This window comes from Phoca vitulina, unplaced genomic scaffold (assembly GCF_004348235.1).
Source record: "Phoca vitulina isolate PV1807 unplaced genomic scaffold, GSC_HSeal_1.0 scaffold70, whole genome shotgun sequence".
In the NCBI taxonomy this organism is placed as follows: Eukaryota; Metazoa; Chordata; class Mammalia; order Carnivora; family Phocidae; genus Phoca; species Phoca vitulina.
In genome coordinates this window covers 3,685,184-3,710,553 of record NW_022589773.1, presented here as the reverse complement: position 1 = coordinate 3,710,553, position 25,370 = coordinate 3,685,184, and the positions used below count along the sequence as shown (strand labels likewise).

Here is a 25,370-nt window from a genome sequence, read left to right as displayed (position 1 = left end):
ACCAGTGTGTCATTCAAAGCCACTGTTAATTTGTGGATTTTCTCTTTGGATGATCTATCCATTGATTGATATAAAGGGGGTGTTAAAGGCCCCTGCTATTATTGTATTATTGTGGGTTAGTTCCTTTTGTTTGTTTTTAATTGTTTTATGTATTTGGGTGCTCCCAATTTGGGTGCATAAATATTTACGATTTTTATATCTTCTTGGAGTGTCCCCTTTATTATTATATAGTGTCATTCTTTGTCTCTTTTTACAGTCTTTGTTCTAAAGTCTAGTTTGTCTGATATAAGTATTGCTACTCCAGCTTTCTTTTGACATCCATTTGCATGATAAATATTTCTCCATCCCCTCACTTTCAATCTGCAGGTGTCTTGAGGTCTAAAATGAGTCTCTTGTAGGCAGCATATAGATGGGTCTTATTTTTTTATCCATTCTGTCACCCTATATCTTTTGATTGGAGCATTTAGTCCATTTTGTTCAGCTTGTTTAGTCTTCGTTACTCTGTCATCTAGGTCATTAATTCGTTCCTCTGCTTCTTCCAGCCTGCTGTTCATTCCATTAAGCCTGTTTCTTAATTTGTTTATTGAGTCCTTTATCTCTGCTCTGTTATTCCTTATCTCTGTGTTAATAGTCTCACTGATGTCCTCCACTTGATTCTCAAGTCCAGTGAGTATCCTTATGATAATTGCTTTAAATTCTCCATTAGGCATGTTACTTATATCTGTTTTGCTTACATCTCTGTCCATGGCCTTGTCCTGTTTGTTCATTTGGGACAAATTTCTCTGTCTTCTCATTTTGTCTAAGTCTCTGTGCCTCTTTCTGTGTTAGGAAAGTTAGCTACGTCTCCTGTTCTTGAGGGTAATGGCCTTCTGAAGAAGAGGTCCTGTAGTGCCTCCTGTACTGTGTCCGTTCTTCCCCCAGGGCCTGGTGCTTCAGGGAGTGTCTCCAGTATGTGCTGTGTACACTCTGCTTTTGTATTCTGGCCACTTTATCCTTTGTGCCAGTCACTGGCAGGGGCTCTTTTTGCCTGTCGTAGGCAGTGTTTGGTCCCTGGCCTGAATGTGGCATGTTTTAACTAGGTAAGCTCTGGCCTGCTTGCAAAATGAGACCTGTTGCCACCACCACTGGAGCCAAGGCCTCACAAAGCTCTCGGGTCAGGACACATGGTACTGGCAGGGGTTTGGGCCAGTCTTCTGGGAGAGGGGGCCAGCTGTGCTGGGATTGAGGCAAGTATTACTGGGGGGTGGGGCATTTCCAGTGCAAGATGGGCAGGGCTTGGTGTAAGCAAGTTAGGTAGTGAGTGTTGGTGCATTGTTGGTTCCTGCAGGTGGGTCTGTGTTTATGCTGAGGGGTGGGGGAGGGAAACAGTGCTGGCTAGTTCCTTTGTTCCCAGAGGGGTCTCTCTGGGAATGCTGTCTCTCTGGGACAGCTCTGAGATGAGCAACTAACCTCCCCACTGTATGCCCCAGGTGCTTTTCAGATTGCTGTTTCCATGCTGTGTGTCCATGGACTATTTGCTCTACCTTCTCTCCAAGAGCAGCCCTAATGTCCTTTGAGCTCTCCCAGAGCCAAGCACACTGACCTTTGAAACTCCAGGCTCTAAGCCTCGCTGGTTATAAGAACTCACAAAAGTCAGGCCCTCTTGCTTTCCAAGCCAATTGCTGTGGGAATTCGTTTAGCTCCTCTGAGATCTCCTGTGTGCTGGTCTATCTCTTGCACTTCTTCATGACTGCGGCTCTCTCCCCACCACAGCAGCCACTACCCATTTTTCTCCCAAGCCATGTGTCTCTGCACTTCCTACCTTCTTCGATGTGGCCTCTTCTCCACATTTGGGTGTGGAGTTTGTTCTGCCAGTCTTATAATCGATTTCTGGGGTATTTAGGATGATTTGATAGTTATCTAGTTGTATTTGTGGGACAAGGCAAACCTAGGGCCTCCTACTCTGTCACCATCGTCCCCTCCAAGAAAAATATTTTTTAAATTACCTTTTCCTTTTTAATGGTTACATGGCATTGTAGTTTAAACGATTTTTAAAAAGTTAATCTCTTACTGATTTAATTACCTATTTCAGCTTTTTAATATTATGAGCAATTGAAAATGAATATCCTTTACCCAATTTTCTGTTTATTCTTTAGCACATATCCCTAGAAATAGCACTATTAGTTCTAAGAGCCCACATATTCTAGTGCACATTGACAGATTTTTCTCTAAAGTTTGGACAATTTTCACTCCCTCTAACATTGAATGAGAGTGCCAGTTTCTCTCCACCCTCCCAATAAATGGACATTATCACTATATTGACATTTACCAACCTGATAATGTTAAAATGTCATTTTACATGTTTTTGCATGTAATTTCCTGTGAATTGAGCATATCCTTATGTTTACTGACTTTGTTCATGCTTAATTCTGAGAATTTCCTCTTCAAGCCCTTTGACTATTTTTCCATTATTTTTTTTCTAATGAGTTGTTCATCTTTTTCTTAATGATTTAAAAAACTCTTTATACATCAAATATATTTATCAGAATTGGGCTGGGGAGGACAGAAACCCAAATATAAATGATCATAAGCAAAGGGAAATTTTTGGCAAACATAACTACAATGCAGAAGGTACACCATGGTGCCAGTTTCAGGAGTGACGGGCACCAGGAAATGGACTGGCACCAGGACTTTCTCTGCATCTGTCTGCCTTACCTCAGATTTTCTTCTGCGCATTATCTTAATTCTCCTTATTTCTTGTTAATATAAACAATGCTGCATGAAGAACTTGGTTCATAATTTATACAGTTGGCCAACAATTTCTGCAGGAAAAATTTCAAGAAACGCAACTGTAGAGTCATAAAAAAAAAACAAAAAACAAAAAAAACCCATTTTGAATGTTAATAGATATTGCCAGGTTGCCAAGAAGGCTGTATTCTCCCAAATGTCCTGTAAGTTTGCCTTTTTTCCCAACAGCTCATCAGTATGAAATAATTTTAATGTTTTTATCCTCACCATTTTGGAGTCTTGACTGTATTCTTAACCTACCTATACCTCAGTCCCCAGTTTGTAAGGTGGGGCTGATAATAGCATCTACTCATTTTTATGAATATCAAGTTAGTTAATATATAAAAGAACTCAGAGCAGTGTCTGGCACATTGTAAACGCTATATGTGTTTGTGATTATTATTTTCCTTGACAATATGTGGCTCCATCTCTATCATTCTTATTACTTTTTCAGTCATGATGAACTATTATGGGCCTTTCATTTAGCAAAGTTAAAAAATTATACCTTTTAATATTTTGTTCTGTTTTCTTCTTTAGTAGGACCAAGTATATGTTCTTTACTATTTTTTATAATTATCATCTTCTTATAGTCTTAATGCCTTCATTCTTTTTTTCCTAATATATTCTATTGTCTTATCCCTTCTTTTTCACAGAACCCACGTTTTATTTTCTTTCAGAGCATGGAGAATTTTTTAAAATTTTTTTATTAAGCTTTTTATTTTAATTCTAGTATAGTTAACATAGAATATAACGTACAATATAGTGATTCAACAATTCTATACATTACTGAGAGCATGGAGAATTTTGATTATAAAATTGCCTTGTTTCCTTGAATAATTCTTCCATAAACTAAGCATTTAGGTAATTATTTATGACAAATTGCAAACAAAATTAGAATTGCAAAAAAAAATGTGGAGATAAAAATATAATTTAAAAATTGAAGAAAAGTAGAAAAATATCATAAATTTCAATGAAACAGTTACACAGTCAATGATTATCAACTCTGGTTCCTCATGTTTTGTCATAGAACATCCTTAACCTAGATTTTGCTTATTTTATACTTCTCTTCCAATGTGTTTTTTTCCTACTTTGTGACATCCATTTATCATACTGGATCCTTTCCATTATCATTAATCCTTCAGTATTGACAGTTACATCCAGACCCTTTGGTTGCCCAAAAACACTGTGAATGGATTTTTCTTGACTTTCTTCCCTTTTCCCTGGAAACTGTTTTTCTCCATCTTAGATAAAGTTTCTGTTGATATCTTTTTCAAAAAAAGTTTTTATTTACTTAAGTAATCTCTCTGCCCAAAGTGGGACTTGAACATATGACCCTGAGATCCAGAGTCATATGATCTTCTGACTGAGCCAGCCAGGTGCCCCGATGTCTAACATACATATGAAAATGTGCACAGATTATAGAGATAAAGCTCAGTGGATTTCTATAAGTTAAACACAAGTAGCATTCAGATCAAGTAAACAAAACATGACCAGAGCTATGGAATTCTCATGTTCCAGCACTGACCCCTCCCAAGGTAAAAACTATCTTCGCTCCTAACCTTATAGATTAAGTTTGCTTATATTTGAGTGTTACATGCATTGTAACATAAAGTATAGAATCTTTTGCTGAAGATTATTCTATTGTATGAAAAAACACAACTTATCCTTTATACTGTGGATGGACATTGAGTTTGTTTGGAGCCCTCATTCTCTTAGGACCCTCAAGTTGTTTTCAGTCTGTTGCTGTTATAAACAGTGTTGCAGTGAATAACCTCAGTTATGTTTCATTGTCGCCTATGAAAATATGTTTTTCAAATGTAAGAATATATAGTATTTAGAAGTGGGAATCCTAGGTTCAGAGAGTATATGCATTTGTAATTTTCCCTTACAAGCAACCTTGCCCTACTGCTGGAAGATTCTTTACTTCTGAAATCCATTCATCTCTTGGCTGCCTGAAGTCCATCAACAGGTAGTTCTCTCAGGAAGGACTCATGGGAACAATATTTCCTGAGTTCTTGCAAGATCAAAAATTTTTCTTGAGCTTTTATTCTTTCAAACATAGCTTGGATAAATAGAAAAATCCTTGACTCAAACTTTGTTTTGCTTTTTTGTCTTTTTGTCTGACTGTTGCTATAGGTAAAACTGAGACTTCATTTATTTTTTTCCTGAAACTCAATTACTTTACTAGAATATGTTTTAGTGCTAGCCATTCTGATATTTTAATATGTAGATTTAAATCCTTAATTCCAGGAAAATTTTCTAGAATTTTATTTTTAAATATTTTTCTATTCATGATTTGGGGTTTTTTCTTTTGGGGTAACCAGTTAAATATGTTGCATCTCCTTAGTCTATCTTTCATAGCTATCATTTTCCTTCCAGATCATTTTTAATAGTTTTATTGACAAACAATTCATATACCATTAAATTCTTCCAGTCACAATTCAATAATTTTAAGTATATTCAGAGAGTTGTGCAACCATCACACAATCAATTTTAGAATTTTTATCACCCCCCCAAAGAAACCCCATATTGATTAGCAGTCACTCCCCATTCCTGCATGCCCCCCAGCCTGAGGCTAGCTTCTGTTAATCTACTTCTTGTCTCTATGGATTTGCCTATTTTATACATTCCATATAGATGCAATCATACAATATGTGACCTTTTGTGAATTGCTTCTTTCACTTAGCCTAATTTTTCAAGGTTTATCCTGTTGTAGCATGTATCAGAACTTCGTTCCTTGTTATCAATGAATAGTATTCTATTGTATGGAAGTACCACATTTTGTTTATCCTTTCATTAGGTGATGGGCATTTGGGTTGTTTCCACTGTTTGGCTATTATGAATCATACTGCTGTGAATATTCATATATAAATTTTTGTGTGGATTGTGTTTTTATTTCTCTTGGGTATATACCTAGGAGTAAAACAACTGGGTCATATGGCTGCTCTGTGTTTAACATTTTGAGGAACTGCCAAACTGTTTTTCAAAATGACCACACCATATTTTATTCCCACCAATATGTGATGGTTCCAATTTCTCTAAATCCTTGCTAACACTTGTTATTATCTGTCTTTATTATAGCCATCCTAGTGGGAGTGAAAGATATCTTATTGTGGCTTAAATTTGCATTTTCCTGATGGTTCATGATGTTGAGTATCTCTGCACGTGTTTATCAGTCATGTGTATATCTTCTTTGCAGAAATCGCTATTCAAATCTCTTGTCCATTTTTAAATCAAGTTATTTGTCTTTGTATTATTGAGTTGTAAATGTTCTTTGTGCATTCTGGACACAAGTCACTTGTCAGATATATGATTTACAAACATTTTCTCCCATTCTGTGACTTGTCTTTTCACTTTCTTTAGGGTGTCTTTGGAAGCACAGAAATTTTAATTGATGAAGTTCTGATTTATCTATTGTATTATTCTTTAGCTTGTGCACTTGGTGTTCTATCCAAGAAGCCATTGCCTAACTCAAGATCATGAAAATTTACTCCCATGTTCTTATAGGAGTTTTATAGTTTTACCTCTTACATTCAGGTCTATAATCCATTTTATGTTAATTTCATTTTATGGATTGAGGTAGGGGTCCAGCTTCATTCTGGGTGGTCAGTCGGTTCAGCATCCGACTCTTGATCTCATGAGATGGAGGGTCATGAGATTGTGCCCCCACATGGAGCTCTGTGCTGGTCATGGAGCCTACTTAAAAAAAATAAATGAATAAAAGAGTTGAGATGGATAAAAATGAGGACTGTAAAAACTACTTTAGAATTGATGATTAAGAAGTCAATACTGCCTTCAAGAATTCAATTTTGGGGGGTGTCTGGCTGGCTCAGTAGGAAGAGCTTGTGACTCTTGATCTCAGGGTTGTGAGTTTGAACCCCATGTTGGGTGTAGAGATTACTTTAAAAAAATTCAATTTTGGTTCATCAAGAAGAGTGGAAGCTAATGTCATTATACTGGAGATTCGATCATGAGTATATAAAAATAGCAAGTGCAGAAGTAAAAGAGAGATAAAATTGGAGAGTTAGTGGTATGATAGAAGAAAAGAGAAGTTGTATTTTTCTCCCAAATGAAAAGGATTTTACGTGTTTGTAAAGAAAGGAAAAAGCCATGGGGGAACATGAGATTGAGGGTAAGGGAATGGTGGAGAAGCAAAGAGGAGAAAGTTGTTTTCCCAGTGCCAGGGAAATTTTGCACAAGAGTTAAGAGGAGAATAGAATATACCCCCTGGGTAGGAGAGAGAATGCTACCATTAGATGAGCAGGGAGCCTCTTCCTTCTGGATCAGAGGGCAGGATGAAGAATTGCATGTGAATACAACTGGAGAAGAGGATGCCACCCGAGGGAGTTCCTGTGAGATGCCCTGGCTCTTCTCAGGAAAACTAGAATTTATTGTGGGAATTTCTAGGAATAATAAAAGATGAATAGAAGTACTGAAGAGCCCCTGCAGAGGCTCCTTCAAGTTGCATGAATCTGTAACAGGCCCACTGGTTATATTTTCATGACCTCTCCAGGAACACTCTCCATGAGAAGTTGGATTAAGGAGCTAATCTAGGTTTAGTCATTGTCTTGGCTCCAGCCAAGGGCATTAAGTGAAAAGCATGTTAGTGAAGTCAGCATTAGCGTGGATAAAAGCATCTTTGGCTAGTGATCTATTATAGTATTCTGAATCCTGACCCTGACTCTTCAACAAAAGGGAGGTGTCCCCCATAGTAATTCTGCAAAGAGAATCACCAGGAATCTAACCTTCCTTGTGTCCCACTCCCTGTTGTCAATCTTATTGTAATGAAATGAGTACAGATTTGTCAGATATTGCTTTGAATATATGTCTTAGGTTTGCAGGATTGGCCACTGAATTTGGAAATCATTTATCTGCATCAGTAATTCTGATTAAAGTTCAGCATGTGTGTGTAGTTGGGGGTTAAGTCAAACTCTCTTTAGGGGGAGGAAAAAGGAAAAAAATGTATTGTCCATTGGTCATGGGAAAAGGCAACCCTCTCATGGTGGGTGTCACCACTGGAAGACAGAGGTAATGGCTGCCCAGGAGACAATGAGGTTTTAAATGAAGCAAGTTAGAGAAATGTTTTCCTTTGCAATAACTAACAAAAGGAAAGTACAGTCAAAAAAAGGAAAGCACAATCAAGTCTTATTTTAACTGGTCAGCGATAGACATATCTATGAAGCCGCTGTGCAAATGTAGGAAAGGGGGTCGTCACGCAGCATTATATTGTGCTTTTTTTGGTCATATATATTGATATAGTGTACTCACTAGTGACTGTAATATATTTGGATATATGTATATCCAAGTAATAGGTAGATAGATAGTTAGATAAATAGATATCCCAGAATGAATATATATTCAAATATATATTACTTTTTCCTTCTTCTCAAGCAAAATAGAAAAACCCAGAATGAATATAAACGTATTCTTATATAAATGTATTCATTCTGGGCTTTTCTGTTTTGCTTGAAAAGAGGAAGAACCTAATTGTTTTTACTTCATCCCAAACACCAGGAGTATTGTTGGCTCATCTCTGATACTCATCCAATTATTGCAGTCACCAGTCTGGATGCAGTGGTACCCAGGAAGATATTTTCCCTCATACACTCCCTTATCTCTAACAGAGGATTCACTGGAATAAATTAAACCGAGAATGTGAAGTATTGTGAGGTTTATCTGCTATTTATTGCTGTGTAACTAACAGTCCACTCAAACCTTAGTGTCTTGAAACATCTATAATTCATTATTTGCCATAATTTTGCTGTTGGCTGGCATAGCTGGGTGGCTGTTGTTCTCCATTTGGGCTCATCTGGAGTTGCTCAGGCAGCTGTAGCCACTTGGAGGCGTGAATGGGGCTGGGTGATTCAAGATGGCCTCACATACATGTCTAGTGGTTGGTGCTGGCTCTCAGCTCCCCATGGGGTTCCTAGAAGGGTAGCTGGACCTCTTTGCATGGTGGCTTGGGATTCCAGGAGTGCGAAGTGAAGCTGCAAAGCTTACGGCCTAGGCTCTGGCACCCACACAATGTCACTTATACCTCATGCTGTCGGTCAAAGACAAGCATAAAGCCAACCCAGGGTCACATGTGGGAGCAGACAGGGGCGCCTGGGTGGCTCGCTTGAGCACCCGACTCTTGATTTTGGCTCAGGTCATGCTCTTGGGGTGGTGGGATCGAGCCCCACCTCAGGCTCCACGCTCAGTGGGGGGTTCTGCTTGAGATTCTGTCTTCCTGTCCCTCTGCCCCTCCCCCCACTCGCTCTCTCACTCTCTAAATAAATAAAATCTTTTTTAAAAATGTGGGAGCATCCTGAACTGCCACTTACTGATGAGACCAATGGTAAAGATTCTGTGGACGTCTCTAACTCCTCACAAAGGGATTAAACACAATTCCATCTGTAAAATGCGTACTGGTGCATCTGGCCCAAAGCAAATCATTTCAAAAGGTTAATTGCTGCTATTGTTTTATTAGCTTTTCCCTCCTGAATAAAAAGCACTTTTCCTGGGTAAGGAATAAGGGAGTTTTTCTTTAGATAAACTGGAAATGGATCAAAATATGTAAGACAAAAAAAATATGTAAGACAAAAGTACTAAACAACCCATATAGGATTCTTTGAATTAGTATTAAATGCCTGAGCATATATGTCATATACGAATTTGAGGTGTTTCAGAGAAAATATTTGGTTGGCATGTGAGTAATTTGATAGACCTAGGGTAAGAAGAAAACAAAAGAAAATTTAAAATGGTATAAAATTTTAAAAGTGTCCCACTTACAAAGTTCTGGGGACATAAAAAGTATTACCCATCCCCAACCCTCCCGCCTTATACTTTGCTGGATTGTTGATCTTTCACTCCATCTTCTCTTCTATTGCTTTCTCAGGAATTAGAGAATAAAATCCCCTCATAATGTTTCTCAGTAGTGCCACCAATCCAGATGAAGACGGGGAGGCGGCAGAGTCTCTCAGATGTTCGGTAGGTGCTTACAATTCTGTAATACTCCACAGGGGAAACTTGACATTTCAAAAATGGTGAAAATTTGAGCTACCGAATACCTGGTGGCGTACTTGGGGGGCCCCAGGAAGACTTATGCTCTTTTGTCACAGTGAAATGAAGCACTTCCTCGGGCAGGAAAGTGCGGGAGCTAAATTGTTTTCACGATAATGGCAGTTGTTAAAAAGCCATTCACCCACCTCAGCCCACTTTGTATTTGTTGCTCTTGCACAGAACGGCCTAGGATTGACGGGAAACTGCACTGGGGCCAATGACCTAAATTTGGGCTCTCACTTTGGCCTTTCTGGCCTTCCAACTAGTTCCTTAGGAATAATGGAGTTAGTAAGCAAGATGCTCTAGAAAGTGAGATTTTATTCCTTCAGTATAGGATTTTAGATAAGGAAGGTACTCTGAGGAAATCTTTGTTGTCTTCTCTGCCAGCAACTATTCCCAAACACTCCGCAAATGTATCTACTTGCTTTGGTAAAATATTCCAGCGAATGAGGACTATTAGAGCTTCCTTGGCACTGCATTCCCAAACATTCTGAACCCTTTGGACACCAGGATGAAGCTTTGATATCTGCATTATCTGGCTCTCTTTCTTCCTTAAAAAAAACGTAGCCTTACTCAAAACAAAGGTTGCAACCCTCCACAGCTCTCTTTCTCTCCATGGCAGCTCATCATACTTTACATTAGAAAGATCTTACAGACTTTAGGGACCAAGTCTGACGGGCCCATTTCATGGTTTAAGTGGTGCATCTAAATAATACCCCTTTCTGGGGATGACTGTGAGATTTGACACTGTCACCCTTAACCGGGTTAGTTAGGCAGAAATATCTTCCAAAGACAGATGCTTCTGTTTTCATGGCTACTTGGTATCCTTTTTGTTCTAGGGTTTTGGGGTCTACCAATTACATTTTCATCCAATCTCATGACTTCCCACCTCTTCCCCTCCACAGCTGCCAGAATTGTATGCTTTTGTTGAGGATTTTAATAAGGACAGCAAGAAATCAAATCTCCTAAAAACTCACCGTATTTCACCTAGTGAAGCTCAGAAAATGCTTAGTCAAAATGTGAATGCCATGTCATTCACCAGTGGAACTGATGATGTGAAGGGAGAACACCTCCAGCCTGTTTTCGTGTGCAAGGTGGTGAGAAAAGAAGAGGAGAAACCAGACTCTATGACCCAACTGCTGTACCGAAGCTTGTTGACCAGCTCACTGTCTCCGGTGGAGAGACTCACCAGATCCCAGCAGAGGCTCTTTCAATGTGGGATTCCTCCTCCTGCACACACTTTTCCCTATGAGATTCTCATCGATCACTCCAAATCTTTGTCACCAGTCCCCGTCCCCATAGACGAGAAGACTCAGAGTGCCAACATATTACACATGCTCGGCATTTCCAGGATCAGGCCAGAAAATTTTATCTTTGAAGACAAAATTGCTAAGTACTTCTTAGTTGATCCAGGTAATCTAAACAGATGAGGCTCTTTGGGGGGAAATTCGTGGAAATCTTACTGCAAGGTTTATTTAGGTTATGAGAGCCAAAATAGGCAAATGGTGACCCATGGGAATCTTGCAGTCCTGGGACTCATGGCTGAAGTGCCTGCTGCCTACAGCGCCAATGTGGGGCAGAGAACAGAGACCCGAACATTCCAGGGTCCAGTCTCAGGTCTAGTCTTGCAAAGGAGTATTATGGATGTGGTACTTAAAGTCACCTTTATAAAATTAGCTAGTTAAACTTGGACCCTAAGTGACCCGTAACTATTATGAACTTAGCTAAATATTTACTGAATAATGGCTTATTTTTCTTAACTATCTTTGCTTTAGTGCAATTGAGAGGGGTATTTTTAGATATTTTTTCAGGAACCTTTACTCCTTCTTTACTGATACATCTCTACAAACAACAAAAAGAAACTCCTCCCTTCATTTCTCACACTTTAATAGGAAGATGATCCTTAAAAAACAGAGACTATTCAGAGAAAGTTAAAAATATATAAAATATATGATGGTGAGTTTCAATGAGAAGGGGGTGTCTTATAAGGTCTTCATTTTCCTTAATTTGAGGGAGGTAATAATTTGTCATTCTATGTAGCTGTAAAAAAATAGATTAAGTCAATGACATAAAATATTTGAAACTTCCTGAAGTAGGTTCTTGACTCAAGATAAAACCATTTGCACAGCAAATATTTTGACAGCACCATTTTTATACTAAAAGTAGTAGGAGAGGTAGAGGAACAAATTCAAAGGCATAGATTGATTACTGTGCTCACATTTGGTCCAAGATGCTGGAACAGTCTTTGCTGTAACTCCCCACACTAATGTCTTGACAGAATCTAATGCAGGTTTTAAATCCCTTTGATAGAGTTATACTTTGTGTGTTCTGGAACCCAGGCAGAAGTAGAAATCAGGGCAATTATAAGAATGACCTAGATAATCCACAGAAGTGCATAAGGTAAAGTCTGGGACCAGAGAGGAAAACACATGGAAAGTATTAGGAATCAATTCGTACTGCCAAAGAGCCTATTGAAAAAGTACTGAGGGCTTTGGATGTTTGATAGGATGTTTATGGTTTTGCCATCCCACAGGAGCCAAATTGTCCTTTCTTCCCAACGCATGGCTTGCCTCCTGGCTACCTAACTTCTAGAGGTCTCTCTTGTGGCCTTCCAGACTCTGTCGGAGTTTCTTCTCTGTCTTCATGACTTCATTTCCTCAGATCCTATAGGTAGAATTTCAAGTACATATCCTGTCTATTCAAGGAATATGCGTGAAGCCAGGTAGGCATCCATATGAAGAATATCCAGTAATTTCTTAGGTTTAATTGGTATTGCAGCAATTCATCTTTTATTCTCTTATATTGCCCAGTATTACTATCATTTTATCAGCCAGCCAGTCCCTAAAGTATTCGCAGCCCAGGAGAACTTTAGGACTCTTGGTATATCAAAGAATATTATAGAACATATGCTTATTAGCACCAAACACTGGGGAAAGAAAAGAGAATGGGCGTTGCCATTTTGTTCTTCTATCATACCAGCTCCTCTTGCTCAGGCTAAATTCTGTAGGACCATGTAGGTTAGGAATGTGTTTGACCAAAAATGACAGAGAAACCAAATAAAGATTATTTTTCTTATACACTTAGAAGTCTGGAAGTAGGCAGACAAGTTTTGGAGCAATGCTTTTTGATATTGTCAAGGACCCAGGCTCCACCAACTTTTTGTGTATGGCTTTTGTCTTCATGGCCAAAGGATGTCTCCTTCACCTCCAGGTACTATGGCCACATTCCAGGCAGGAAAAGGGGCTAAGACGAAGGGCCACATTGGCTACTTCTGTCCTCTTTTAATAGGGAAGTAAAACTTTCTCAGAACCCTCCTCCTCCAGTGACTTCTCCCTACATCTCATTGGTCAGAATTGTGTCCAATAGTCACCCTTTACTGCATTGAACTCTTAGCTTTTTACCCTCTGTAGTAGAGGAAGGCAGAAGAGGATTGCAATGGATGTGCAGTGAGCCAACCTATAGTATCTACCATAGATCACAACATAAAGCTCTGTAGTAATCAAAATCATCAACTCTGTGGGCTTCTCTTGTCAAATATCCCTTTCCTTCCTTCTATAACCAGATCTTCCAATGCCAAGCCTGCCAAGATCTTGTCAAACTCCCTGACACTTGGTAATTGCCCTTAAGGAGACACTGTTGACTACCAATGTTCAACACCAGTAGCTTGCTCCAGTATCTGTTCCACTAGGGAAGGTATGAACTCAAGGAACAGTCCCTGGTCCCAGTCTCCTATTTCAGACATGTACAGAATATATACCGAAACTCAGGCTCTTGCAGGACAGGGATGGAGGCCTGATTGGCACAGGGGCCATATCTGGACCATAGCTGACCTGCTCAAATATCACCATACAGGGAGAATGATAAGAGAGAATTAAACCAGCCTTCCTGCTTGTTTGCTGTACCCATTGTTCTCCTTGTACTCCTCACACTCATCTCCTTGACTCTGGCTTCTGGTTTTATACTCAAGTCTCTGCCTCAGGCCTTGCTCTTTTTTTTGTTCTTTTTTGGGGGGTGGTGGTGGTTTACATTTTAGGTAGTCATTAAGGAAACTGAAAGGAAGGGAAAGGAAAATGCTGAGTAGGAGAATATGCAGTGTATCTTGGCCTGACTTTCCATGGTTCATTGGCTTCTTGAAGGGATTGTAATTACTAGTGACACCTGAAGTTGGTAGGTCCTGAAAGAGTAGCTAGCCACTGCCTTTTATACCCAGGGCTTACACCAGCATCTTGGAAGAAATGACACTAGCAATCTATGTACTTCTGACTAATCTTTGTCCTTGTTTTAAGCCCTCATTACGATCCTTATCTCCTCCGTCTTGATCTTGGTGCTCTGTAGATCTTTCCATTTGTCCATTATTAGTATCCAGGCACTGAATTGGGAGCCCCTCCACCTGCTATGGCCCTGCAGTGTCCACTCCAGCCCAGTTAGCCAGGCCCACCCAGTTTCCCATTTGGAGGAGGGCTTTAGATCAGATGAACACCATAAGTGCCCACTTCATTTATAAAGCTCTAGAAACAGCTTTCTACCAGAAGGGAGAAGGAAACTCAAGTTCATCAAAGGTTCATTCTGTCCATGAAGCATCTCTGAATAACTGAAGGTTAAATAACAGCTTCATGTAATTCTTTGAAAATATGATTCTTTGCAGAAAAACAATTCATGGATCTAAGGGATCTGGAATGGAGATACTACAAGGGGCTTGTGTCGTGGAAGCACAGTACTTTAGATTCATTCATAGACATAAATTACGTCAGTGAGAAGAGATTTGTGGCAAACAAGCAGATGCCTGGTGTCATTTACCCCCCTGTAGTTCGTAGGTCTTTAGTCATTTACCCTCAAATTGATTATCTAAAAAAAAATGCAGCTTCTTCTTAAATAAAATATGTAGTTTATTAAATGTTTTGGATGTGGATTTTGTTTTTGAGAACATTGAACTTATATGTGAAAAGTAAAGAAGCAGATGGAACATAGGAACAGAGTCTATACGATATTCATGTAAAGTCCAAAATTGAACCATTAATATAGAGAACAAGATTCAGATTGATCTGCTTATATAAGACCAGGTTTGGACCAGTGAAGCCCATCTGGACCAGGGCTGAGGTAAATCTAGATCATGTGAAAAGTAAGGGCACCTATGAAGAACAACTACCAAGCAAGACTAGCTCTTTAAAATGTTCTACGCACATGAAGAAGTGTATTATCATTTTTAAAAAGTTGGTAAATTCAACAAATCAAAGAATTTCAACAAATCAAAGAATCTGAGGATGTAGAGATCAATCTGAGAACTTAAAAATAATACGTTAACTGCTTAAAGACATGAGGAAGGAAGTAGTATTTACAAAACAAGAACAGGAAGATTTGGAAAAAAAAAACAAATTGGAAATCTTGAAAGTGAAACATATAATTATTGAAAGTAAAACAATAATCATAATAACCCTCAATAAATTATCACAATGGTATACTGGATGTATCTTAAGAGAGGGGATTAACGACTTGAAAGAGCACTGAGAGAGAAGTTTCTAGATCATGGCGCAATAAGACCAAAGGAGCAAATTCTGAAAGAAGGATCGTGGAGGGTAGAATGAGAAGTTTAGAAGTCTAGCCAGTGGAAGATGCAGAAGAAAATAGGGTGAACGGCGATGTTTGAAAATGAAATGACTGATAATTTTCCGGAAATGATATGAATGAAAACTTGAATGGAAAACCTCACTGAATGATTGGCAAGAAAATAAAAATAACTCTCTACCCAGAAACACCGTAGCATAACTGCACCACAGTAAGCAAGAAAGGAAAATACAGAGAGAATGATGAAATGCACACACACAAGTGACAGATCAACAGCGGAGCTTCTGTTAACAGCACACTTCAGAGGGCGATGGTGTCACATACTCAAAATGCTGAAGGAAAACACCTGGCAGCCTGAAATTCACCAGCCAGCCAGATGTTCTTCAAAGAGCAGGGTTAAAATAAATACATTTTAGAAAAATGTAAAAGCCGAAACTGTTTACCACCCACAATCTCTTACTGAAAAAACCACTAGCAAAGTATGTACTCTAGCAAGAACTGGGAGGAGTGCAAGAAATAATGGTGAACAAATAAATGATCAATAATATATGTGTCTGGTTGTGTAGATACTAAAATATAATTCTGGAATCGAGTTCCTGATATTTTATTTAGAAAATATGCTTCCATTTGGGGCGCCTGGCTGGCTTATTCGGAGGAGTAAGCAACCCTTGATTTGGGGGTTGTAAGTTCGAGCCCCACGGTGGATGTAGAGATATTTAAAAATAAAATCTTTTAAAAAAATTTTTAAAAGAGGGGTGCCTGGGTGGCTCAGTCGGTTGAGCATCTGCCTTCGGCTCAGGTCATGATCCCAGGGTCCTGGGATCGAGACCCGTATCGGGCTCCCTGCTCAGGGGGTCTGCTTCTCCCTCTCCTCCTGTTTATGCTCTCTGTTGCTATCTTTATCTCTCTCTCTCTCTCTCTCCCAAATAAATAAATAAAAGCTTAAAATAAAATAAAATAAGATAAAAACATTTTTAAGAGAAAATTTGCCTCAATTTAAGTTTTTATTCTGCAGTTTCCTATTTTGGCACTATTTTTTAAAATCAGATTTTGCCTTCAGCATACTGAATAGCTTCAGCAGGAGATACTGTCTAGAAATGGGCATGAAGGGGTTTTCTAGGGTGCTCGTAATATTCTGTTTTTTCATCTGTGTGCCCAAGTGTGTTGAGCGTGCAAAAATTCCCCCAGCTATGTACTCACAACTATAAACTTTTCTTCATGCATGTTATAGTTTTTTGAAAGAAGTTTTCTTCATGCATGTTATAGTTTTTTTTAAAAAGTTTTAAAAGTTGTCTGACCTTCATACAATGAATTGGGGGGGCTCATCTTATGTGTGAAGCCATCACTATTTAAATATTGGAAATATTTATTCTTTAAAATCTAGCTAGCGCTCAGCTATAAAACCACCTAGTCCGGACATCTTTCTTCCCATTTTTACTATGAAAATATTTAAAGTCATAAAAATAAATAAAATTGTGTAATAAACGTACACATACTCATCACCTAGATTCAACATTTATTAAGATTTTCCCAATGCGGGGCGCCTGGGTGGCTCAGTCGGTTAAGCATCTGTCTTCAACCCAGGTCATGATCCCAGGGTCCTGGGATGGAGTCCCACATCTCCCACATCGGGCTCCCTGCTCAGCAGGGAGCCTGTTTCTCCTCTCCCTCTGCCCCTACCCTTGCTCATGCTCGCTCTGTCTCACACGCTTTCTCTCTCTCTCTCTCTCTCAAATAAACAAAATCTTAAAAAAAAAGAGAGAGAGATTTTCCCAATGCTTAGTTCATCTATTCCTTTTGTTATTGTGTCTGCGGTGTCTGCTGCAGTATTTTAAAGATTTTATTTTATTTTTTAAGATTTATTTACTTATTTATTTGACAGAGAGATAGAGAGAGCCAGAGAGCACAAGAGGGAGGAATTGCAGAGGGAGAGGAAGAAACAGACTCCCTGCTGAGCATGGAGCCCAATGTGGGGCTCAATCCCAGGCCCCTGGGATCATGACCCAAGCCAAAGGCAGACGCTTAACCGACTGAGCCATCCAGGTGCCCCTTTAATAAGCTTTTTAAAAAATTATAATATCACACAGAAAATCACAAGTTTAATGAATTATAGCACACTGAACATACCCATGGAAACAGCCCAGGTCATGAAATAGAACATGGCCTACAAGCCCCTCTCCTAATCATGACTCCATCACACCTGCCCTCCAGAGGTGACCAGTGTGTACCTTAGATTCACTTTTGTCTATTTTTGCACTGTTTTATACAAATGTAAACACACATTTGAACATGTATACAACAGATTCTCTGGTATCTGGCTTCTTTGAGCATAATGTTTGTAAGATGCATCTATGATCTGTATGTAGTTAGCAGTCATTTTCATTGCTGTTCAGTATTCAATTGTATGAATATAGCCTGATTTATTTATCCAGTCTGCTATTGATGAACATTTGGGTCATTTGCAGTTTTGGGTTATTACAAAAAAGGCTTTGCAATACCACTGGCCGTTAAGCAAGATTTGGTTGCTAGAGAAGACTCACAGGACCCGAAGTCTGAATGCTTACAAGTCTCCAGTTTATTGCAGGAAAAGGATTTATTATGGCAAAGCAGTAAAGTAAGGATATGCGTCACAGATGACAGCAAGGGGTACAGAGGGACCAGACGGAGGCTCAAATTGTCCTCCCTCTGTAAGGACCATACTGGACACACTCCTTTTCTCCATTCAGGAATCAATGTGTGCATGGAACGCTTTAGAATCAGGGAGCATGAACTGGAGTCTCAATTACTTTTTACATTTTATTGGTCAAGTAGGCGTATTCCTGCTCCATAACCAGCAACTGCTAGTCTCATGGAACCAGGTGAGAATCGTCAATATCACTCATCAATAAACCATGTTGATAAGGTGGTACAAACCACCCCCAAACTTCTCAGACCTATGGTTACAAAGCCACAATATAAATCAGTAGTTTTCATGCCACAGTAGGTTGTGATGCAGGACATTTAGCAAAAGAGCTCAGGCTAATTCTAGGCCTGCTGGAATTAACCCGCACAGCACTTTTGCTATGAAGTTATTTTGATACACATGCACACACTTCTCTTGGGTGGAATTGCTAGATTTCAGAGTCTGAAGATATTCAACTTTAGCAGATAATGCAAAACATTTTTCCAGAGTTGGTGGTACCAATTTACAGTTCTAGCAGCAGAGTATATGAAGTCTCACTGCTTTCTAAGACTATATTGTTGTCCCAAGTTTTAGTCATTCTGGTAGGTGTAGTGATATCTCACTGTATTTTTATTAGAATATTCCTGCTTACTTGCAAGGTGAGCCCCTTTTCATGTGCTTACTGGTCAGCTTTTTGTTATTGTGTTGCCCTTTTTTCTAACTGCTTTGTCAGAAATCTTCATTCTGATATGAGTTCTTTTGTACATGTATTTCAGATACCTTCTCCAATTCCCTACATTGCCTTTTAATTTTCTTAGTAGTATCTTTTGTCAAACAAATTCCTAATTCTAATGGAGTCTAGTTTATCAGTCTCTTCCTTTGTGGCTAAAGCTTTGAGGATTCTGTTTAAGAATTCTTTACTTCTCCCAAGATTGTGAAGCTCTCTACTTATGTTGTCAAAGCTTTATTGTTTTATATTTCATATTTAGATCTACAATCCACCTGGATTGAGTTTCGTACATGATAAGGAAAGAGAGCAAGATTCATTATTTCCCCATTTGGGTATCCAAAAAAATTGTGGGATGCAACTCAAAGATGTGCTTACAGGGAAAATTATAGACCTAAATGCATATGTTAGAAAAGAAGAAAAGCAAAAATCAATTATTTAACATTCATCTTAAGAATTTAGAAAAAGAGGGGTGCCTGGGTGGCTCAGTCGGTTAAGCGGCTACTTTTGGCTCAGGTCATGATCCTAGGGTCCTAGGATGGAGCCCCATGTTGGGCTTCCTGCTCAGCGAGAGCCGGCTTCTCCCTCTCCCTCTGCCTACCTCTCTGCCTACTTGTGCTCTCTCTCTCTCTGTCAAATAAATAAATAAAATCTTTAAAAAAAATTTTAGAAAAAATAGTTTCCAATTTCCAATGTGATATCATCTTTGAATTCTTTAAGATTATTTAAAAGTGTATTGTGTTTAAATAACTAGAAGTATATTTCTTAGTTGCTAAATATATGGATATGTTCTGTTATTCTTTTGTTATTGATTTCTAGCTTAATTCCACTGTGGTCAGAGAACATATTTTGTGTGACTTCTGTGCTATGAAATGTGCTTTAAGGGCCAGCATATAGTTAATTTTGGTAAATGTTTTGTGTGTACTTGAAAAGAATTTATATCCCTCTATAATTGGACATAGATTTTTATTTATATCAATTATGTCAAATTTGTTAGTCATGTCATTCAAATGTTCAGTAGATCTACTGATTTTTATTTGTCAGTTACTGAGAGAAAGTGTGTATTAACATCTGCCACTGTGATTCAAGGGGGCTTTGCTTTTATTTTCAGTTCTATTAATTTTTTGTTTCATCTATAAGGCTGTTATTCAAGGCATGCAATTTAGAAATGTTGTATCTTCTGGATGAACAAAACTTTTCAGATTAAGAGGAAGCATCCTCTTTCCCTCTAATGATGCTTCTTCTCTCTCTTTTTTTTTAAAGATTTTATTTATTTATTTGAGAGAGAGCAAGAGAGAGAGAGGGAGCACAAGTTGGGGGAGGAGCAGAGGGAGAGGGAGAAGCAGACTCCCTGCTGAGCACGGAGCCTGACGAGAGGCCAGATCCCGGGACTCTGGGATCATGACTGAACTAAAGGTGGACGCTTAACTGACTGAGCCACCCAAGTACCCTGATATACCAACTTTCTATTAATGTCTAGAGGATATATCTTTTTCCATCCTTTTCTAGTTAACCTTTTTGTATTCTCATACCTATGTCTCTTATAAGCAGCATACCATTGGAATTTTTTTATCCAGACTGACAATATTTGATTTTCATTGAAGTACTTATTCCATTCCCATGTAATTTAATCATTTAGTTAATCAATATCTAACATCTTACTCTTTGCTTTCTGTTTTTCCTGCCTGGACTGTATTATTCTTTCTTGACTTTCTTGTCTACTTTTGGGTTGATTGAATACTTTTATTATTCCTCACCCCTCCTCTATTTGCTTGTTAATTATAGATGATCTTCCTATACTTGTAGTGGATACCCTAGATATTACAGCAAACATCCTCAACTTCTTAAAAACCAATGTGTGTTCGTTGTTTCACCACGTTTCAATCATACTGTTACCTTAGGACCCTCTGATTCCACTTCTCCCCATTTCAATGTATGTACAATTGTTTTCATGTATTTTCATTCTGTATAGAGAGATCCACCCCCTAACATTTTTATTACTCAGAGGAGTACAAATGGAGGCCCATACACGGTATATCTAAATAGTTTAAAGTATAAATCAAGCTAGCGAATTATTGACTACAATATATGCTATTTTCTACATTTACCAATAATCCTTCATGACTATTGGGAAGGCCAAATTCAAATTTATAATTCTAAATTCACACTTAGAGCTCTTCCATGCTGGAATATTATGACCTGGGAGAGCTAACCACTGGTTCTTGCTCCAGTCTTCCTCACGCTCATCCCACCCAATTTTTTTAGACAAAAGATTTGAGCAGACTCTTTGCCAAAGATAAAAGAAGAAAATACATCAGACATTATGAGAATTTGCTAAACTTTGGTTACTACTGCAGGCCTTGTGGTCAGACAACCTGGATTGCAATCCTGGCTCTTTGACCCAAGGCAAGCCCACTTAAGCTCTCTATACCTCAATATCTTCATCTGTGAAATAAGTAAAGGCTGTTCTGAGGCTTAAATGATTAAATACATATCAAGTGCTTAGAATCTGACTCATGGTAAACACATAAGAAATGTGAGTTTTGCCTTAGTGTGTACCTTTGATCTGTTACTATTACTAGTATTAACAATAGTACTAGTAGTAGTTGTTGTGTTGAGAAATTTCTTCTTCGTTTTGGCTTCTATAATATTTGAGACTAAATTTCACGATGACATATAGCCATTGTGCAGGATTAGTTTTCCTTCTTTTGGGGTTACCATTATTGCTGGATTTATTTCAATATTTTTCCTAATTCCCTAAACTATTGTTTTTTCCTATTCTGTGTCCTATGATTTAGGATTGTGTTTGGTTACAAGTAAGAGAATGCCCAGATGCCAGCACCTAAAAGACACAAAGTTTTGTTCATTGCATCCAACAAGATGTGCAGAGGTCTGCAGAACTGGGCAGTGTGGTAGGTCCATGACATCATTGTCAGTCTCTCAGACTCCTGCCTTTCTCTTATCTCAATTCTTACTTGTGGTTTTCGTTCAAATGGTTTCAAGATGGCTGCTACACCCATGGACGTTGCATTAATGTGTCAAGCAGGAAGAATGGGGAAGAATGAAAAGCCATCTTTGATAAGCTTCCGTTTTTATTCTGGAAGGGAAGCTCTTTCCATCAGAATTCTAGATACACACTATTAACAGAACCATGTAATGTGACCATCCCTAGATGCAAGGGACTCTAGGGAATTAAGGGCTTTTCATTCGATACAAAGCAACCCCAAACAAAATGGTAGTTAGGGAAGAAATAGGGATGGATGGTAACAGGGTAGGTCCTGGCAGTGTCAACAATGAGGGGTATAAGTGAACATCCACAAAACCCTCATCTTCTGATCCCTTCATACTTGGTGACTTCATCATACGTTTAGTGTCCCTCAGACCCCATCATCCAGCCACACGGCCTTCTTTTGGTTCAACTACTAATTGTGTTCCTGCCTTGGGACATTGATAGTGGGCTCTCTCCTGCCTGGAGTGAGATCCCCTTGGATCTCACATGGCTGCTTCCTCCTTATCTGTTATATCCCGGATTCTAACGCTTCACCTCAGAGAGCACTCCCTGGCCAGCTAGTCTAAAGAGGCCACCCCATCCATCTCCAACACACAACCTTATTTTAATTCTTTGCTTAGTATCTATATGATTGTATAATCCTACAACTATATCATTATTAAAATTATATATGATTTTTTTACTATATCATTATTAAAATTGTATATGATGTTTTTCCTTGTCCACTAATATTGGTCCATCTTTCCCACTGGGAATCCTGTCCTTCTGTTTGTTGTCATATTGTCAGTGCCTAGAATATTTCTTGACATATAATAAATATTCATAGTTATATGTGGAGTAAATGAATAAATGAATAAAATAATCCCAGGTATCTACTGAATGAATGAGAACATCCCTGTGGAACTCTACCTCTTCCCTTCACTATGCAACACATTTTCTCTCCTCGTAATCATTTCCCCAGAAATTTGTCAGAGAAGATAACATTTCTGTAGCTTTTGGAGTGCCCCCAGACAGTTCCAAATGTGGCTACTAACCCCATAGTGGCAGACACCATGACGCATGTGCCAAATTATTTTCCAAAGTAAAAATTTTAGAATCAATCCCTGAATAATCTGTAGGTTGCACTATTGAAGATGAAGCCCATGAACTCAATCCTATTCAGGCAGGGACTAGATGAGTTTTCTTGCTCTATTTCTTAAAGATAAAATCATCTCTCTCCCCAGGCTCTCAGTTACATTGTTATTGCTGCCACTTGAGCTTTTCCCACTTGTAATAAATTGCCTCCAAATTTAATGCATCATGAAATTGAGAGCCTGTTGTGCCAATTTGGTTTCTAATTTCCCTGTAATTTGTATCTGTTTCTAGAATGGTAATAAAATCAACCTAAATCATATTTTAAAAAATAAGATTAGGGCCTACAGAAACACACAGTGTTTTGTTAAAAGAGTAGGTAACATAATCAGGATTCTGAAATCACCAAAATATAATCATCTGCAAAATTACTGTGGGAAAATTAATGTTTGAATGATACAATCGTATGATGAAAATAAGCACAATAATTCTGAATTAATGTAGCTCTCTATTAAGAAATAATTATTAAGGGGGAAATGGGCCAATTAAAAAGGAACTCCTGGGGTCTCTTACCAGGTCCAGAAACAGAACCAATAATCTAATTACTGTCAATTTTGAAAATAGAAATAGACATTGTGATCTTGAGAAAGGGAGTTATTTTTCATGTCATTAGAGGCATAGGGTGATAATAAACCAGATCTTTTGGTGACACTAATCAAAGGATTTGGGATACACATGAATAGAAGGAAAAAAGGAAAACAACCAAAACCTATCACGCTGAACTAAGCCTTGGGCTTTTGAAACACAGAACAACCCTGTACTTTGGGGTTTAGATTTAGGACATCATGTTTATTTAGATGCCCCCTTCCCACCCCAAAGAATACCTAGGCACGCACTTACTGATTGATTGGTTCATGGATTTTATTTTTAAGTAATCTCTCCACCCAACATGGGGCTCGAACTCACAACCCCAAGTCCAAGAGTCAAAGGCTCCACTGACTGAGCCAGATAGGTGCCCCCTACCTAGGCACTTATTTAGTCCCAGCTGACAACATGCCTTTTTTTTTTTTTTAAAGTAAGTTCCATGCCCAGCATGGAGCCCAACACAGGACTTCAACTTATGACCCTGAAATCATGACCTGAGCAGAAATCAAGAGTCAGACGCTTAACCGACTGAGCCACCCAGGTGCCCCAGCATGCCCTTTTTTGATGTACTTTTGTGGTCTCTGAGCTTAGAGAGGATGATGATTATTTGTTCAGAGTTTTACCATTTATAAAGCATAATCTGAATTTCTTATCTCACTTAACATATGGTATTCAGACAGCTTTGTTATTTATTCAAACAAATACACCGAGATGAACATAGTATTTTATTTTATTTTAATTTTTTTAAAGATTTTATTTATTTATTTGACAGAGAGAGAGAGACAGCGAGAGAGGGAACACAAGCAGGGGGAGTGGGAGAGGGAGAAGCAGGCTTCCTGTGGAGCAGGGAGCCCGATGCGGGGCTCAATCCCAGGACCCTGGGATCATGACCTGAGCCGAAGGCAGACGCTTAACGACTGAGCCACCCAGGTGCCCCATGAACATAGTATTTTATTCACTTATATTTTCCACTCACTGTAACTAAGAGAGCACCATCACCACTGAATGACTCTCCCCAGAACAAAAAAAGAAAAGAAAAGAAAAGAAAAAAAAGAAATCTATGCCAGGTTGAATTTTTTACTTCAATGAGCAGAGAAGCATCTGATAGATGGTTTCATCTTACGAAGAAAGGAAGAAATTTAAGTCTACAATACCAAATAGTCCATGAAAGTAAAAAAGTCTATTTTCATTTAAAAAAAATATTCTATGGTCTAAAGCCCTAGAAGTGAAAGCATAACTTAACACAGCCTTCTGGAGGACAAGTCAGCAGTAAGCGTGGAAGCCTCTCAGAATACATGTATTCTGAAGATCTCTCTCCAACAGTATGAAATGCACACGTAAGTGCAGGAGATTGGTGAAATACATACATTACGTGGGGAAGTACACAGCTATAAAAAAGAATATGTTGGGGGCGCCTGGGTGGCTCAGTCGGTTAAGTGTCTGCCTTCAGCTCAGGTCACAATCCTGGAGTCCTGGGCCCAAGCCCCACGTCGGGCTCCCTGCTCAGTGAGGAGCCTGTTTCTCCCTCTGCTTGTGCTCTCTCTCTCTCTCAAATGAATGAATAAACCCTTACAAGTAAAAAAGAATATGGAGGATCTCCATGCACTGATACGTTGTGATTTCTCGGAGATACTGTTAATTGAAAAGAACAAAGTGCAAAAGAGCATATGTGGGTAAGCTACGTTCTGTTTAAGGAGGAAAATAAGAAAACATAACTCGGATGTGCTTATCTTGAAAAAGGAAACATTGGGGATTAACCCAGAAACTATGAAGTGGATTGATTGCCTTCAAGGGGTGAGGAGGTGCGGGCTTCAAGGGATAGGGAAGAGAATGACCTTACTGTGTAAAAGGCCATATAGTTCTCATTTTTGGAAACATTATGTGAG

The 25,370-nt window shown here is 38.8% G+C and overlaps 2 protein-coding genes across 5 annotated transcripts in view; both read left to right on the top strand.

Moving 5' to 3' along the window:
• Nucleotides 1–11,220, top strand: part of ISCA1 (iron-sulfur cluster assembly 1) — a 50,304-nt gene extending 39,084 nt beyond the window's left edge. The window contains exons 5-6 of the transcript XR_004297948.1: nucleotides 9,644–9,735; nucleotides 10,713–11,220. The gene's annotated coding sequence lies outside the window, so the exon portion shown is untranslated. The remainder of the gene's footprint in view (nucleotides 1–9,643; nucleotides 9,736–10,712) is intronic.
• Nucleotides 9,647–25,370, top strand: part of CUNH9orf153 (chromosome unknown C9orf153 homolog) — a 76,791-nt gene continuing 61,067 nt past the window's right edge. For 2 of the 4 annotated variants that reach the window (XM_032392923.1, XM_032392926.1), the window contains exons 1-2: nucleotides 9,647–9,735; nucleotides 10,713–11,220. In XM_032392923.1, coding sequence (XP_032248814.1) covers nucleotides 9,670–9,735; nucleotides 10,713–11,220 — 574 coding nt within the window. In that variant the 5' untranslated portion in view covers nucleotides 9,647–9,669. Of the gene's footprint in view, nucleotides 9,736–10,712; nucleotides 11,221–14,452; nucleotides 16,119–21,556; nucleotides 23,957–25,370 lie in introns of those variants that run through there. The other 2 variants (XM_032392924.1, XM_032392925.1) reach the window with 2 other exon arrangements.